We start from the raw sequence: 15,531 nt of genomic DNA on the forward strand, positions 1-15,531 counted from the left end.
ACCTTTATAATTATGTGTTTTAAAAAATAAATAAACCTTTTTAGTTTTTACCTATGATTTGAAAAATACAAATTTTCTGCGTTTTCAAGTGGCAATTTTTTAAAAATACAATTCCAAACAATCTATTTTCTACGATTTTGTTTAAAATCACAGTTTTGTCTATGAAACTGCAATGCCAAACGCTTCCTGCCACAAAAAATTATTACTAAGATTTCAGAAGAGGAATATATATATGAAAGCCATACAAACTTGATTAATTTGCAGAGATTTTTGGATACCAATACATGATTCAATAGCCTGTAAAACATTCTGGTTTTTAGGATCACAGAGTTATTTGCTCCTCCTCATTAGAGAAAGGGCTGGTTGTTTACATAACGGGTCAATGAGAAAAACTGTGTCAAATCTACATAGTGTGTTTAAAATTATCATACTTGCATTAGTTAGAATTCAAGCTAGCTAGTCTGCAAGCACCAAAGCAGATTGCTATATGCAAGAGGGTGGATTTTGTGGACCATAAGCAGCACCATTGGCATTATTGCACGAGGAAGATGCCGGTCCTCCCGTACCGGAGTAAACGAGTTCGATGTCACTGAGCTCAATCTTCTCACAAGGTTTACTTCGGCTGCATTCTAGAGCAATTGCAATCTTTGACCTCGAAGTTCCCTTAATGTTTATATACTTTACATTCCGAATCTGAACTTGGGAGTTACCCTATACACAAAAAGTACATGAAATGAATAACTATTATTAAAAATAGAAGACGTGGGATCAAATAACTATTTATATTTCTTAGTTCGTTGACAACACATATGCTTTCAATGTAATTACTAAAATACCCATATTTTTTGGGTTAAAAAAAAAATAATGGTAAAAAAAACCCCCTCACATTATTTTTTTAACCCAAATAAAAAAAAAACAAAATGGTGAGTTTATGGACACAACTATTTGGGTTTGAAATTTTTTTAAAATATATATATACAGAACCTTAAAAAAAGAGGCTATGAAACTCATATGCCCAAATAAGCGGCGGGGTCGACAACCTAAATGCATGCATGCATGCTCACTTAGTTAGACAAGAAAGTACCTTTTGACAATTGTCATATGGGCAATATTGTTGATCGATGATGATGGGATTATAGACATCCTCCATATGAATTTGTTGAAAGGTAAGATCGAAGACATTGCTTGCAAAAGAGCTAGCCCATGTTTTGACCCTCAACCCATTCTGGGTGCCGACGAAGGTGCAGTTAGTCACAGTCAGTCCATTGACATCTTCTTCATTAGCCGTCCGACCGAGGCTTCCGACACTGATTCCATGGCCGGGGCCACACCAAACATTTGTAACGTTTATGCTTGAACAACCAGGGCTCAAGGAAACGCAGTCATCTCCGGTGGCTATTACCGCTGTCGATATGTCTATATGAGTCGATTCCCCAATGTGGATTCCGTCGGTGTTGGGGCTGTCTTCTGGCGCTATTAGATGAATGTGATCAAATCTCATGCCGGAGCATCTATAAAGGTTCATATGGACACCCATGCTATTGATTGATGTCAGGTGAGTTACCCGTGAATTGTTCACGTAATTGAATCCCATTGACTGTCAAAAGCATTAGGGAAACACATTTTTTATGAGCAATAGTTCAATAAAATGGCCCCAAGAAAAAGTAAAAACCCTAATTCACATAAACAGAATTGTAAAATTTTTACCATAGATCAAAATTCCCTTCAATTAGCTGTCCGAATTGAATCTGACAGTAAGGACTACACGGCCCAACTGGCCTTAGCCAGGTGGGCAGGGGCAGAATTAGAAATTTTAGTTTGGAAAGCAAAATTTTTAGAAATAATATTTGGGGGGCAAAAATAATTTTTAAGGTCTATTTTTTTTTTCAAGGGCTAAGGTGGTTACGGCCATGCAGGTGGGACTGCACCCCATACTGCTCAAGGAAGGTGAGTCTCATCTGCATGCAAATCAGGCAGCTAATTGCAAGGAATGCTGGAAGAGTACCATAGAATTAAAATGTTATGTTATTGAGAAATGTTATATGCTTTTGTTCTTCTCTTATATTTTTTCACTGAAGTGACATTTTCAATCCACCATTTAATATGAGAAAGATGAGCATACCAAATAGCATTTCTCCAACAATTTTGTTACTCAGAATTGTTAGGTAATAAATGTGAGAGAACTTTTCTAGGGCGTGCCTGCCCAAGCAGGTCTTGAGCAAGCCACCCCTTATTCGGGTAGAGCAGTTGCTGGGATTCGGATCCATTTATATAACACAAGCCCATAATTATAGGCTACAGCATTTGGCAGACAAATTTAAGATTTGCATGTTGAATCAAGAACACTTACAGAGGGAAGAGGCACGCAGCTTTTACTTTTACTGCAAGTATTGTGGGCCCAAGCAGAGGGACCTCGGCCATCCAACGACCCACCTCCGCCGACTACCAACCGGTCTATGCTATTGAAGGTGATCCAATGGTACAATCTGCTACCATAAGATCCAACATCAGTATGAGATATTAGGGCACCTTTAATCACAAATGCCATTGGGCCCTTACATGGGCCTGAAAACTGTACTGGGCCCAGCATATATTTTCCGTCTGGGATTAGGACAGGATTGTATCCTTCGGATTGACAAGCTTTGTTGAATACCTTTTGAAAAACCTGCAAAAACACAATGACAAAACTATTTTCAAACAAAATTGCAAAAAGTGTTTTAAAAAAACGTCAAAAAGATCACATTTTCACGCAACAGACAATGGGTACGGTTTAAAAACGTGAAAAGATCTTCACATTTTTAAAAACGCAGACCAAATCGCATATTTTGAAACCGTTATAATTACCTTACTGTTATCGGTTATACCATCGGCAACGGCACCATATTTCGTCACATCAAAAACAATTTTCCCAGCAGCTCCAGCTTCAGTGATCCATGCTACCAAGAACATGAAGCAAACAAAACGAAAAACTGATATTGAAGACATGTTTGATTTTTTTTTTTTTTGACCACTACTAACTGAATGTCTTGCTGAATTTGATATGGTTTCTGGGTTCTTATAGCGAGTGTTAATGGATATAAATGGAAGAAAATACAAATCCTATGATTATATAGTAAATATGATTTGATACACTTGCTTTGCCTAAAACAATTTTCTCCTAAAACCGAAATCCCTTTTGACTTTAATGCATTAACCTGATTTAGGTAACAGCCAATGTTCCATGTGAAGAACACTAGCAGCCATAATAACCATAAATGACTTTATTATTTTTTTAAAAACCAATAAATGACTTGATTAAGTGGATCTATAATGGCGCCAATATACATCTTTCAAATAATTTATTTGTAAAAAAAATAAAAACTGCCCCAATTAATTAGCATATTTTAAACTTTCAATAATTCAGGCTAGATGCCTCAAACTTTAACCGATAATGCTAGAAACAGTACTTTTATTCTATTACTATCCCACACTCGTGACGTGACACTGCCAATAAACCATAGTTGAAAAAAAATAAAAAATAAATGCTATTTAATATTCTTTCATCATTTTCCAACCTCATCTTTTGAAAATCAAGCAATTGGATTTATTCTACTCACATAAGTGAAAATGTGGGTCCTACATATCTAATAGTTTTTTTTTTTTTTTTTTTTTTTATATGTCCGCACAACTACATATCTAATAGTTGACTCTAAAAGGAAAGCAAAAAAAAAAAAAAAATTAAGGACGGATTAGTACTGCCACATCATTAAGGTGAGATAATGGTACCATAAAATTAAAGTGGATGGAAAAGAGAGAATGAAAAAATCTAGGGATTTTTATGAAAATCTAGCAATTTTTGTGGAAAATGGAAAAATCATGAGGAGCATTGACATATGCTGATAATGAGGAAATATTCAAGGCATTTCTCCTAGTTTAAAACACTTACCATAAGATGGGATTCCATACATGAATATGATCCTTTTATGAGAGAATATTCAGGATATTGACCTTGTATTATTGAATTCTAAACTTAAATGCATATTTATGACATCATTCGGCGAGGCTTTGATCATTTTGGGGAGCTTTGACCTAACGCTCACTACTTTCCATATCAATTATATCAGACATTTCTCACTTGAGATTTATTTTTGCATTTATTAAATGGGAAGTTTCCATTTCTTATTCATAATTGACACATTTACTCATTTACATTGGAAAAGGAAAAAAAAAAAAAAAAAAAAAAACGTATAGCGAGTTGGACCAAGTTTTCTCCGAAGCAATTTATTAAATTGACATTTTTTAATTTAACTTGTTAGTTTAATAAGAAATTGGAGGACAAAGGGCGTGGACAAATTTTGTCCGACCTAATTTAGAAAAGAAAAGGATAAGAAAAAAAAGGTAGTAGAGATTAGAATTACCAAACTTTATAATCATTCTTTATTGTGTTTTTCTCATTTTTAAAACTTTGAAAAACTTTACTTAATTTTCTAAACTGTTATTGGCTTTTTGCATGCAATGTGGGGTGTCCGATGTATGAGCCCATTTCAATACCCTCTATCGTTAGGGTTTTTCATTAATTCAAACAGCTAAAAAATCGAAATGTTCTTTATACTTTTGTAAAATTTATTAAAGTACAAATATATCATTAATTAAAATTTTTTAAAAGAAATCTAGAAAGGTAAAAGAAAAATGAAAAGTTTGCAATTAGAGGGGTTCTTTCTCTTCCTTTATTTTTTATTTTATAAATGAGAATATTTTGGTCATTTTTGCTTCTTCCTTTAAGAATAAACCAAAAATCCTAACACAGGAGAGTGATTGAAAAAAACTGATAAATCGGATACGGGATACCCATATTGCAAACTTCTAAACTTGAAAAAACATTACAAAAGTCATGGCAGTTCCGGGAAAAGTTTTCCCTCCAAACTTTTTTTTTTTCCTATTTTTTACCTTAAAACTTTTAGTTATGCATCGACTTTGCTTTGGGATTTTGACAATTGGTGGCCTCTCAGCGGTCAGCTCTATGGCAAGCAACCTACGAAATATGGACATGCCAGCTAGAAGTCCGACCCACCCCTCTGCTTGGATAGGGTAGGCCTCATAAACACTCGTAACATTTGCTGTCTAAATTACTAAAAACAGTAGAGAATACAATGATATGCAATGCCTCCATGGCTCCATTACTCGTACATAATGCAAACCAAAAAAATAATCGTGTGTATATTTTACAAAACAGAAATACAAATTGCAGACCCGAATAAATTATTTTCAAATTACAAGGGGGAAGAATGAACATGCCTAAAGTGTTTGGACGCAAAAAGAATTCACTACTCGACTGGAAAAATTTGGATTAGCCTTGCTGCCATGCAAGGAAGAAAGCTCCAAGCTACTTGAAATCCAAGCAAAGAGATGGGAAAATACACGATCACAAAATAATGAGTGAGCGAGCATGCTACATTGTTCAAATTAGAAAAAGAGCAGCAAGGAGCATTGCCAGATATGGCAGGAGGAAGCCTGATACAATCTTAGGCTGCCCGCTTGGCGAAGGAGGAACTGCCGCAGGTACACCACTTGGGCCGGAAGTTGGGGTTTTTTCTGAAGCATTGGGCAAAGGTGGCTCCGCTACATCTGATTCTGACAGGAGAGGGAACGGGGCCTCAGCTGGTGGCAGGTAATCAGAAGTGATGAGTTGCATGAGACTTCCAGGCTGAACCGTGCTCATGTAAGCAGGTGTGTCATTGATGGCCGTTTCTATATAGCGATTTCCTGCATTACATTGAAGCACCGTTGCATCAATAACTACACACAAACCTGGATAGCGCTCTATAGGACCAACCCACAAAAGATAATAAAAAAAACCCCTTCATAGGACAGCTGAATTGATTAGTAGAAGTGTGTCAAAATTGTGTAGAAACATAGGAGTAATGACAATGCAATTCTTAACCGAGGTTATTCACAAAACGCTTGATGTGTTTGTGCATCATTTAATTAAAAAGCGTCAAATGATAAGTATCAACTTACTTTTGTGCATCATTTAATTAAAAAGCGTCAAATGATAAGTATCAACTTACTTTTGTATCTGGCAGCCGTCTTAGGGAAATCTGTGATGATACCATCAACTTTGAATCCCTTGAAATATGAGTTGATCTCCACAGTTGCGTCTGAGAAGAAGTCCCATGCTTGAGACACAAACTCATTGCTGAAGAGTTCTACATAAACAGGCAGCTTAAACGATTGTAGCTTCGATACAGTATCAGTTAGAACAGTGAGGAAAGCTTGATTTTCAGGAACGACAGACTCCTTGCCGACAACCACAGCAGTCGCAAATTTCTTTATGTCCTCAACAGCTGAGTTGGAGGCATCACGAATATTCTCGTCAACCTTGTATACACGATCATAGTTATGTTTGTCCTTGAATTTCATTAGAACAGAGCTATTACTGGACTGAATCATAACTTTTGGGGATGTCAGATTATCATAGCCAGCTTTGCTCAAGCCATCGAGTACTAAATCAGTTACACTTAATCCCAGATTCTCAGCAAGGTAGGCCGCATGCTGAAAGAAACAGAACAGATTAAAATGGCATCATAAATAGAAATAGTCGAGTCAGGATAGGGAGAATCTTCATTTCTCAATTGATGCTGCGCATAATGTACATTCACACATTCTTGACAATTATGAAACACAATAATTTCCGCATTATTGCAGCATAGTTTTCTATTTGTTTGAAACAAATGAGGATGCGGGTACACAGTAGATAAGGCATCAACAATGTTGCGGGGAACCAATTGTTGAAGCACTACATCTAATGATACAAATTTTGATTTGAAAGGACTGGTCAGCAAGATTTTGAAAAAGGAATGCATGTGGCAGGTAATATGGACCGAAAGCAGATGTCAGACACGACAGTTCACACACATTTTGCAATGTTATATAGACATGCAGAAACATATTGACTTAGCAAAATCAGAGAGTAAACAACTGAAAACCATTGCTACATACCACTCCCGCCCCCCGGAAAATACTCTGAACAATTCAACATTAGTACAGAAGAAAGAAAACATAAGTTCTACCAAGACAAAAGTTGAAAATTCCAAGGGGTTTCCTCGAACTCATGATTTCTCATCATGGTCCCGAGTTCAACTCTCTGTACTGGCATCCAGCCAACTCTTTGGGGCCATCCCAACTGGTAATTATCCAATTTGTGTAGGACGGGGAGACTACACTTGCCTGGGCATTAGGAAGGTGCTATGCTGCAATAGGCATGGCACTCTCTCTCTCCCCAATAAATAACCAATCATGGATTTTTGGTTTAAAATCTCCCTTTATCTTTTTTTTTGAATATAGGTATGGCAAATACTCACCTCTATGTTGATCAAGACTCCATGAAGAGTGCTTGCGTCCTTTGACAAGGCCAAAAAATCGGACAATGTTAGAAACTTTCCATTATTTTTGAACCTTGGATTCCGGAACAATGTGTATTTCGAGTAGGGGCTTGCTATTGAAGCTGCAGGAATTTACAGAAAATAAATAAATACTGGGATTTAATTACACAATCCAGACTGATTTGCGAGTTATTACTCTTCAGAAAAATACAACAGAATCCGAGAACCAAAATGCAGCAGCAGCACATATTGAAACAGGGAAAGCAGATGAATCATGAGAAGGGAACCTCTCGACGCATAAGGACTTAGGGTGTCTCAACTCCGGTCATTCTTTGTGCTCCTTTTCTAAGGTAAAAATATAAATAAAAAATAAAATAAAAAGTTTTCCAAAATGTTATACAGCACCCCAAAAGGTTAGGAAACAGATTAATATCCTCAACCTGTAAAAGCAGTAGAAAAATGTACTTTCTGACTCTTCTTCAAAACTCCCATATTTTTTATATACATTTTGTATGGATTGGTGGTTCTCAATGAGTTTAAGGCCAATTTGTACGTGTTGGCTGATTATACCTCACCCCATAGTTGCATGGTCTGTGTGATTCACTAATAAAAATCTATATAACCATAATCATCCATTTAATGCAGAGAATAATGATGAAAATAAAGTCACAATATTTTCACTAGTTACATGTAAATCGCATAAAATTGAAGTGTATTAGAAGGTAGTACCATTTCCACCAGTTATAATTTGGGTAGAAAAAAGGATGTTCATGTCTCGGTAACAAAAGCCGTTGTGAAGTTAACATTTTCAAAAGCATGAAAGGTTTCAGCTAATTGATTCTAGGTTTTGGGGGGTGTGGGGAGGGGGGTTGAGGAATATTACACCATAGAGTGAGTAAATGAGAACCAAATTCTACTTACGTGTCAATGTTTGAATCTCGCTCCATGTCAGATTAAATGTAAAGATTCCAGTGCCAGCTTTAATCGCTGGAATAGTTGTTGTACGACTGCTAAAACGTGATTGAGCAACTGTTGTGCTATCTATCAGGTTTATTGAGCTTAAGCAAAATGGTGTCCCATCCTTCGTCAATTGAACAGGACAGTCAAGTACATCTACACCATCATCAATAGCTTTCTTATATGCCAAGTCTGTACAACCAGTGTAATCTCCACTTGCTCCATATCTAGAGATAACAAGAAGCTTCGCTGGATAACGAGCAAGGTGAAAGAAAAAGTTTTAACAATGATATTCTGAAAATAATATTGCCATAGGAACAGACAGTAAGACAACATTATCAATCAGTTATGAGCAACAAAGAATCAAAGGTTTTATTATGCAATAGTGTGATATACCTTGTGTTGAAGCATTTTTGCCAAGGTGAGCAAAGGAATCTGCAGTATGAGAAGAGGGATCAGCATCTTGAAGAAAATATTTACTGAAACAAGCAGCCAGTAATTTAATGATAAAACCAACTAGTTATGTCAGATTCATCAAGCCATTACTGTGAAAAGACATACAAAATAACATGCAATCATATGCGAAGGTATTTCAATGCTTCTATCCTTAGAAAATGCAATTGTAGCATGTAGTTTAAGAAATCACATGCAAATACTATGAGATAAATATCCATTCGACTTCCATAATAACCTGATTAAGAACATTTGTCTTAAAGACAGTCCTAGGTCTGAGAATGAAATTGAAAACTTTCCAAAATGAGTAAACTGTTTTCCAAATTTAACTTCTCATGAAAATTTAGGATAAGTTGTGAATGCATAGGAAGCTAGAAATAGTACCAGTTTAGAACAAAATAGCTCACAGAAATTCGTTCAAGGTGATCTAGAAATGCACACTGATATCAAATGAGTGCAACAAAGAATGAGTCTATCATTTCACATTGTAGTGCTACAAGGTCAAGACACAGGCCAAGGAAAAATCTATAAAAGGTTCCTGGTAGCCAGATCCAACAAAGTTGGAATTAGAAGCACTGTTGATTTGATCTAAATCCAATACATCCGTCAAGGGGTTCAGGTAGCCAAATCAAGTTTTATTCAGAAGGTGCACAAATCAAAACAGTTAGAAAAACTTCATATTGAACCAAAAACTTAAAAATTTGTACATATGCATGATATTTAGGTGAACTCTATTTCTACCAAGCTGAAAAAAATAACTTACCTATAGCAACTGATTGAGTAATTGGGAAGTCTGTCAGCAGACCATCAACAGAGAAGTCATCATTGTCAATGAAAGACAAGGACTCAGTTACTGGATCATAACTGTGATTGAAGCTAAATGGAACGTCATTCGTAAAATCTGACGCAAAAACTTCAAGCCCTTCTTTGTGAGCATCCGTGACAACAGATGTATGAGGTTGTAAATAAAGAGCTTCATCCATAGGCCATATGTAACTCTTGGGAACAAGAATTCCAGAGGCAAATGTCTTGATAAATGTAAGATTATTTAAGAGAGAACCATAAGTCTTGTTCAATGAAGGCTCAGTCTCATCTTGTCCTAGAAACCGAAAGACTAGCTTTGTTGTTCTTGGATTAAATCGTGCTGTAATACTTCTTAGGAAATTCACCTCTGGTGATGAAATATAATTAACAATTACACTTTTTGACACAGAAATTACGTAGCTTCTCATACTCAAATTGTGTTTTGTGAAGAATGCATCATGCTGCAAAAGTATAGAACAAAAGGTTTGGTCAAAATGAAAGCTGAGAAGACAGATCCAGCATGTTTAGAGAAACATCTTACAAGAAGAGCAGATACTAGTTTAACGTCAGACACAGTTTATGATCTTTCATTTACCTGAATGTTCAACCATAAGCCTGACGGTTTAAATGCTTTAGCCAAATCTTGAACAGTGAGAATTTGGAAGCCATTGCCATCAAACTTATTAGTTCGAGAATAGACGCCTTGAGTTACTGGTTAGAAACAGAGAAATTTGCAATAATTGTTAATGTAGAATATTATATTAAATAAGCAACAAAACAGCCTTATAACCACTACAACAATGTTGGTTTTTTTTTTTTTTTTGGGGGGGGGGGGGGGAGAGCATCAGTCTAATAACATTTGTAATATGTTCATCTTAATAGTCCATTTTCAGTCGCATATTTCCTTACTTTCATAAGAATAGCTTTAAACAATTATGATATCCAACTATCTGTAAAGAAAAATGTGGCAATCAAAGCATCATATTTGGTTCACAGTGCATCCAAGTAACCATTCCCAAATGTGAAGGAAAAAATCGGATTAAGAAAACTCAGACTTACGAACGACATTTGATAGCTCCTTGAGGGTGAAATCCAAAGAAAAATAGCCTGAGGTAGGGGTTCCATTAACATCGTAAACCTTATTCCTGTTTTTGAAAACAACTGAAATGTCTGTAGAGTTTTCGAGCTTGACATCTGGCACACAAATCCCGGTACCATCCTTCGTCAATTGCACATCACACCATAAGATCACATTGGGCAAACTAACCTGCTGTGCAAAAGCATAGGCAACTGAACTGGAATCAGGAAATAGCCCCGAAAACCCACCACGTGCAATGACCAAAGGCGGCTTACCTACAGATTAAGCATAATTATATCGGTTAGCTCACAGAACATGTGGTCAAATACAATCACAAACGGACTTTCTAACATTTCCTGATCAAAGGAGTCTAAATTCAGGAAATGTTTTAGAAAACAATTGCAAATGCACTCTCATCTCAGCATCATTTTCATTCTTTTCTGTTTCTGAAATCAGAAAGTTGGTCAATTTCTTCTACTTCCATGTAGGACCTAACAGAACCACAGTTGAAAGTTATCATAAACCAGCCAACAAAACTATTGCTTACACGGTGAGATTATTAATGAAAATTTACAGCAATTAAAAATACACGATTTTCTTTTTCTTTCTTTGTTCTTTTTCTTTTTCTTGCGGAAGATGGATCTAGCTATTCCGCATCAAATATTTCAAAATCAAGATTTTTCACGTATTAGGAAATTCCTCACTTTAGTTAATACAAATCATCTAAGTTTAACTCTGAGTTTTCAATTTCATTGCAAAAAGGACCAAAAAAAAAAAAAAAAGCTTCACGTTCTTTTTTCCTTTTATTTTCCACAGTTCTCTCAGCCACCAGCCAACCAAACAGAAAATAAGAGAGAAAATCCTCCATTTGGCTGCTAAGATAAATGTAAAAATAAATAAATAAATAAATAAGAGAACTAGACGAGATTTTGAGATCAAAATGAAGCTCAATAACTAAAAACATAAGGATACAAAATTTCAATTTGCTTCACTTTCTCGGAAACCAGACGGAAAATAAGCGAGCAGAAAATCAAAATAAAAAACCAAGTATAAAATTCAAAAAGGAAAAGTACAGAGAAAGAGAAAGTAAGAGAGTTTGAGCGGAACACAAACCACTAAGTGTAGGCCAGAGACTGGTCTTGTTAGATCCCTGAGCCGAGACCAGAGCTACTACTACTGAGTGTAGCAGAAGAAGAAAGAGCGCCCCACCGCGTGAGTTACACATTGCTGGAAAAGCTCGCCGGCAACTCATCGAAACTCGGTAATCTCCGGCGATGAGGTTTTATCGGAAAATGTGTCAGATTCACTTCGCTTAGAGAGAGAGAGAGAGAGAGAGAACTTGTGAGCTCTGAAGCTTTTCAGGCTGGACTCTCTGGATTTACATTTATATAATATATATAAACCCTTTTTTTTACATTATTTTTTTATTTGTCCGATTAGTGTCAAGCACTCTTATAATTACGCGTACGTATACTGTTTTGACTCGGACAGAACTTTAAATTTTAATCAATAATTTTTTTTATAAAAAAAAAAAAAACGTATTTATTTGGATTTTTGAAACAGGCGGCTCGAGCCTGCCTGAGGAGCCGAGCGGTTTCTGATGTGAGACTTTGTCAACGACAGTCTTTGGACATTCGTAATTATTTAGGGATTAATGATTCGGAGAGGGAGCCTCCATGTGTTTGCCATGGTTTTTTTTTTTTTTTTTTTTTTTTTTTTTAATATTACGTTTTCGTAACATAATAAACAGATTTTAACGTAACACTAAACTAAGAAGTCGGCGCCTTAAGTAAACTCAATCGTAAAAGATAGTGCAAATGAAAAAGTAAAATCAAAATAATCGAACAGACAATAAACACATAAATAATCTCTAGAAACCATAAACTATCGAACCATAAATGATAGAGTTCTTTGATCATTTGTTGCTTTGGACATTTTTTTATTTTTATTTTATTTTTTTGAAATTAAAAAAAAAAAAACAAAAAAGTAAAAATTAGACGGGCAAAATAGTTGGCCTTTATAACATTTCCTTTTTATTTATTTTGTGTGGTTAATATTTTTATTTCGAAAAGAAAAAAATAAATTAACAAATGAAGCTGGACTGCGGAAGTCGACAGGTGTCAACGTCTTGGTGGAGTTCACCCAACAACACGACACGGAGACGGAATCAGTCAATGTTGCAAGTCCTAGCTCGAGCCTGGAACCCAAGCCGGCCTGTGGAGGGGTTCACCGTTCACCAATTTGGCGAACCTCTGATTGGATGACAGCTAGAGAGGCCCCACAACGTGGCCATCAACAATCTGGCAGAGGCCAACGTGGCGTCCCATGATTTGGCTACCAAGGGTATGATGTCACCAAAACGCGCAAAACGATTACGTTCAGTGTTGGACCGTAGGAACCCCACCGCCACATAAAACCAATTAATTTTGGGGGCATAGACTATGAAAGATTGGAGTCAATGTGTAACAACAAATTTGTAAACGGGTTTAGCTTTCAAAAGTAGCTTTCTATTCAGCATCCTCTGCCTTTTGCAACTTCGGCGAACGTTATATTAGAGAATTATTATGTATATAAAATATAAATATCTTTGATGTCACAATCATTTTAGAACAATGTTTTTATATTTCCGTGCATTTTGGGTGCATATTAAGGCATGATTTGAATTTTGCAATAAAAATCTTCATGCTTAATTAATGTAAATTACATTGATTTTTATTGAAGTCTTATTAGGGTTGGGACGGGCTATAAGCCTATAGCTTAGCTATACTTGAGAGAGCATATGTAATTTTCACCGTCTAGATCACTATTGTGCAATTTCCAACGAATATGTACTACTATAATTACGTTCAGATAAAATAGTTATAGTTGAATTTATCCGCTTGCCTTTTTGTTTATATATATATATATATAATTTAGCCCCCTAAACTACCAGACATTTCATTTTAGTCCCTTAATGTTCAAAAAGTGATAAAGTAGCCCCCAAACTACCAAAAAGTTACATTTTGACCACTATGTTAGTCAACACCGTCAAATAGGATGAAAAATGCAAAATAGTGCATTTTTTAGGTTAAGTTACTAAAATGTCATTTTGAAAAGAAAAAAAAAAATCAATTAAAAAAATGCAATCCCAAAAACGATGTCGTTTTGAAGGAAAAAAAAAAAAAAACATGGTGGTTTAGGGTTGGCTCACCGACCACCCCCCATGGTTCTGGGAGGCATTTTCTAAATTGATTTTTTTTTTTTTTTTTCAAAATGGTATTTTAGTAACTTAATCTTGTCAAAACAACGCAATATTGAATTTTTCATCATATTTGAAGGTAATGACTAACGAAGTGACCAAATTGTAACTAGTTGCTAGTTTGGAAGTTACTTTATCACTTTTTGAACATTATAAGACTAAAATGAAAATAGATGATAATTTGAAGGGTTGAATTATATTTTTTCAAAAAAAAAAAGAAAAAGAAAAAGAGTAATTAATAGTCCACATGGCACATGCCAGTCATTTACAAAGTCATAACAACTTCAAATTTACTCATATCATAACAAGAAATCGGTTTAAGTTTTTATAACAAATAGTGATTTTATATGATATTAAAGTTAAGTTTTGAGTTTGAAGTTTGCCTATATCATTTACTCATATTTTAATTAAAGGATAAAGTTTTTTGAAGAATTTCCTTCGACCTAGTATAAATAATTACGTGTTTTCAGATCTTATATCTAAGAAAGCAATATCCAAATATTAATTAAATAATTATATAAATTATTTATTATTAATTGAAAATTTTAAAATAATTGATCACATAAACGAACTATCATTTATGTGAGCATATACTTTTCAAATGAGCTTAAGAGAAAATGGAATCTAAAATGCTTTGTTTTTTCTCATTTTAATGAAAAATAAATAAATTACAAACGCTGACACACACAAACATCAATTTCTGTCACCGAAGCAGCAAGGAAAGACAGAAAAATAACTTTCGCAGCGCAAGTGGGTGGGAGGAGGGACCATCTGCCGGGGAAAAAGAGTACTCTTTTGATGTGCATTGAATAGAAAGCAAGAAGGCTAACAGGATTAGTCTCTCTCCGACCCATAAACTATGAGGTCTGTAAATTAAAAGAAAGGGAGATTTAGAGGATATCCTCTTTCCGAAACTTTATATTTTCCTTTCATAAAAAATAACTTTCCATGTGTGGAAAAAGGTACGGGGTACAGATTCTTTAGCTTAAAGTTGAAGAAAGCAATGTGAATCATTCACGTTTATCCTTAAAGCTAATTTTGGAGTCCAAAAGTTCTTAATGATTAGCTGATTGGGATTTTTTTTTTTTTTGAAAAAATAAAAAAGTAAGGTTATTTATGTAATTTTGAGATCAAATTGATATATTACAATTTTCTGTAGTTTGAAAACAAACATTGATTCAATTAAAAATTATAAATTGCATAGTAATTTGAGCGTTTGTGTACTTTTTCATAGTATTTAACAAGAACATGAAACTTTGTTTCGGCAAAGCCAATACGATTATTTACGGGTTCTTTTTTTTATATATGTCTGCACAAGGGGATGAAACAGAACAAGAAAATTTGAACTATAAATCTTTATTTTATGAGGTGTGGTCCTCAGTCGATTAAACTATTCATTTGAAACAACTATTGAAGGTAGTTATAAAGTAAATGGTTCTAATTTCCACATAAATTTAGTTGGATTTACTATAACTATAGTCGTTAATTATCAGTACACATTGAAAAAAAAAAAAAAAAACATCATCAGTCCATATAGTAGCATTCATTTGCAATAAATTCTATGAAATTTAAAAAATGACTTAAAACTTTATTTTGCAAGTATAAGTGACAAATAAGGAGAATGTTAGACTAGATGAATA

General features: G+C 34.9%; 2 protein-coding genes across 2 annotated transcripts; both read right to left on the reverse strand.

Moving 5' to 3' along the window:
* Positions 1-483: 483 nt before the first annotated feature.
* Positions 484-2,985, reverse strand: LOC132174588 (exopolygalacturonase-like). Its single transcript, XM_059586223.2, has 4 exons — positions 2,845-2,985; positions 2,351-2,665; positions 1,085-1,597; positions 484-711 (listed from the first exon to the last, which is right to left on the reverse strand). Exons 1-4 carry the CDS (start codon positions 2,983-2,985, stop codon positions 484-486), a joined length of 1,197 nt encoding a protein of 398 aa, XP_059442206.2.
* Positions 2,986-5,130: 2,145 nt separating this feature from the next.
* On the reverse strand, positions 5,131-12,024 carry LOC132173375 (glycerophosphodiester phosphodiesterase GDPDL3). Its single transcript, XM_059584860.2, has 9 exons — positions 11,767-12,024; positions 10,635-10,928; positions 10,171-10,286; positions 9,535-10,036; positions 8,715-8,753; positions 8,283-8,567; positions 7,341-7,483; positions 6,048-6,531; positions 5,131-5,742 (listed from the first exon to the last, which is right to left on the reverse strand). Exons 1-9 carry the CDS (start codon positions 11,903-11,905, stop codon positions 5,438-5,440), a joined length of 2,307 nt encoding a protein of 768 aa, XP_059440843.1. The 5' UTR covers positions 11,906-12,024; the 3' UTR covers positions 5,131-5,437.
* Positions 12,025-15,531: the final 3,507 nt, after the last annotated feature.

This window comes from Corylus avellana, chromosome 3, assembly GCF_965113065.1.
Source record: "Corylus avellana chromosome 3, dhCorAvel1.hap1.2, whole genome shotgun sequence".
NCBI lineage: Eukaryota > Viridiplantae > Streptophyta > Magnoliopsida > Fagales > Betulaceae > Corylus > Corylus avellana.

Coding starts and splice junctions, on each gene's coding strand:
- LOC132174588 (XM_059586223.2), bottom strand. CDS start 2,985: ATGTCTTCAATATCAGTTTTTCGTTTTGTTTGCTTCATGTTCTTGGTA. Junction 2,666..2,844: donor GTATAACCGATAACAGTAAG/GTAATTATAACG, acceptor GTGTTTTTGCAG/GTTTTTCAAAAGGTATTCAA. Junction 712..1,084: donor CATATGACAATTGTCAAAAG/GTACTTTCTTGT, acceptor TTTTGTGTATAG/GGTAACTCCCAAGTTCAGAT.
- LOC132173375 (XM_059584860.2), bottom strand. CDS start 11,905: ATGAGTTGCCGGCGAGCTTTTCCAGCAATGTGTAACTCACGCGGTGGG. Junction 10,037..10,170: donor GCTTATGGTTGAACATTCAG/GTAAATGAAAGA, acceptor ATACTTTTGCAG/CATGATGCATTCTTCACAAA. Junction 6,532..7,340: donor GAGTCTTGATCAACATAGAG/GTGAGTATTTGC, acceptor TGTTTCTTTCAG/CATGCGGCCTACCTTGCTGA.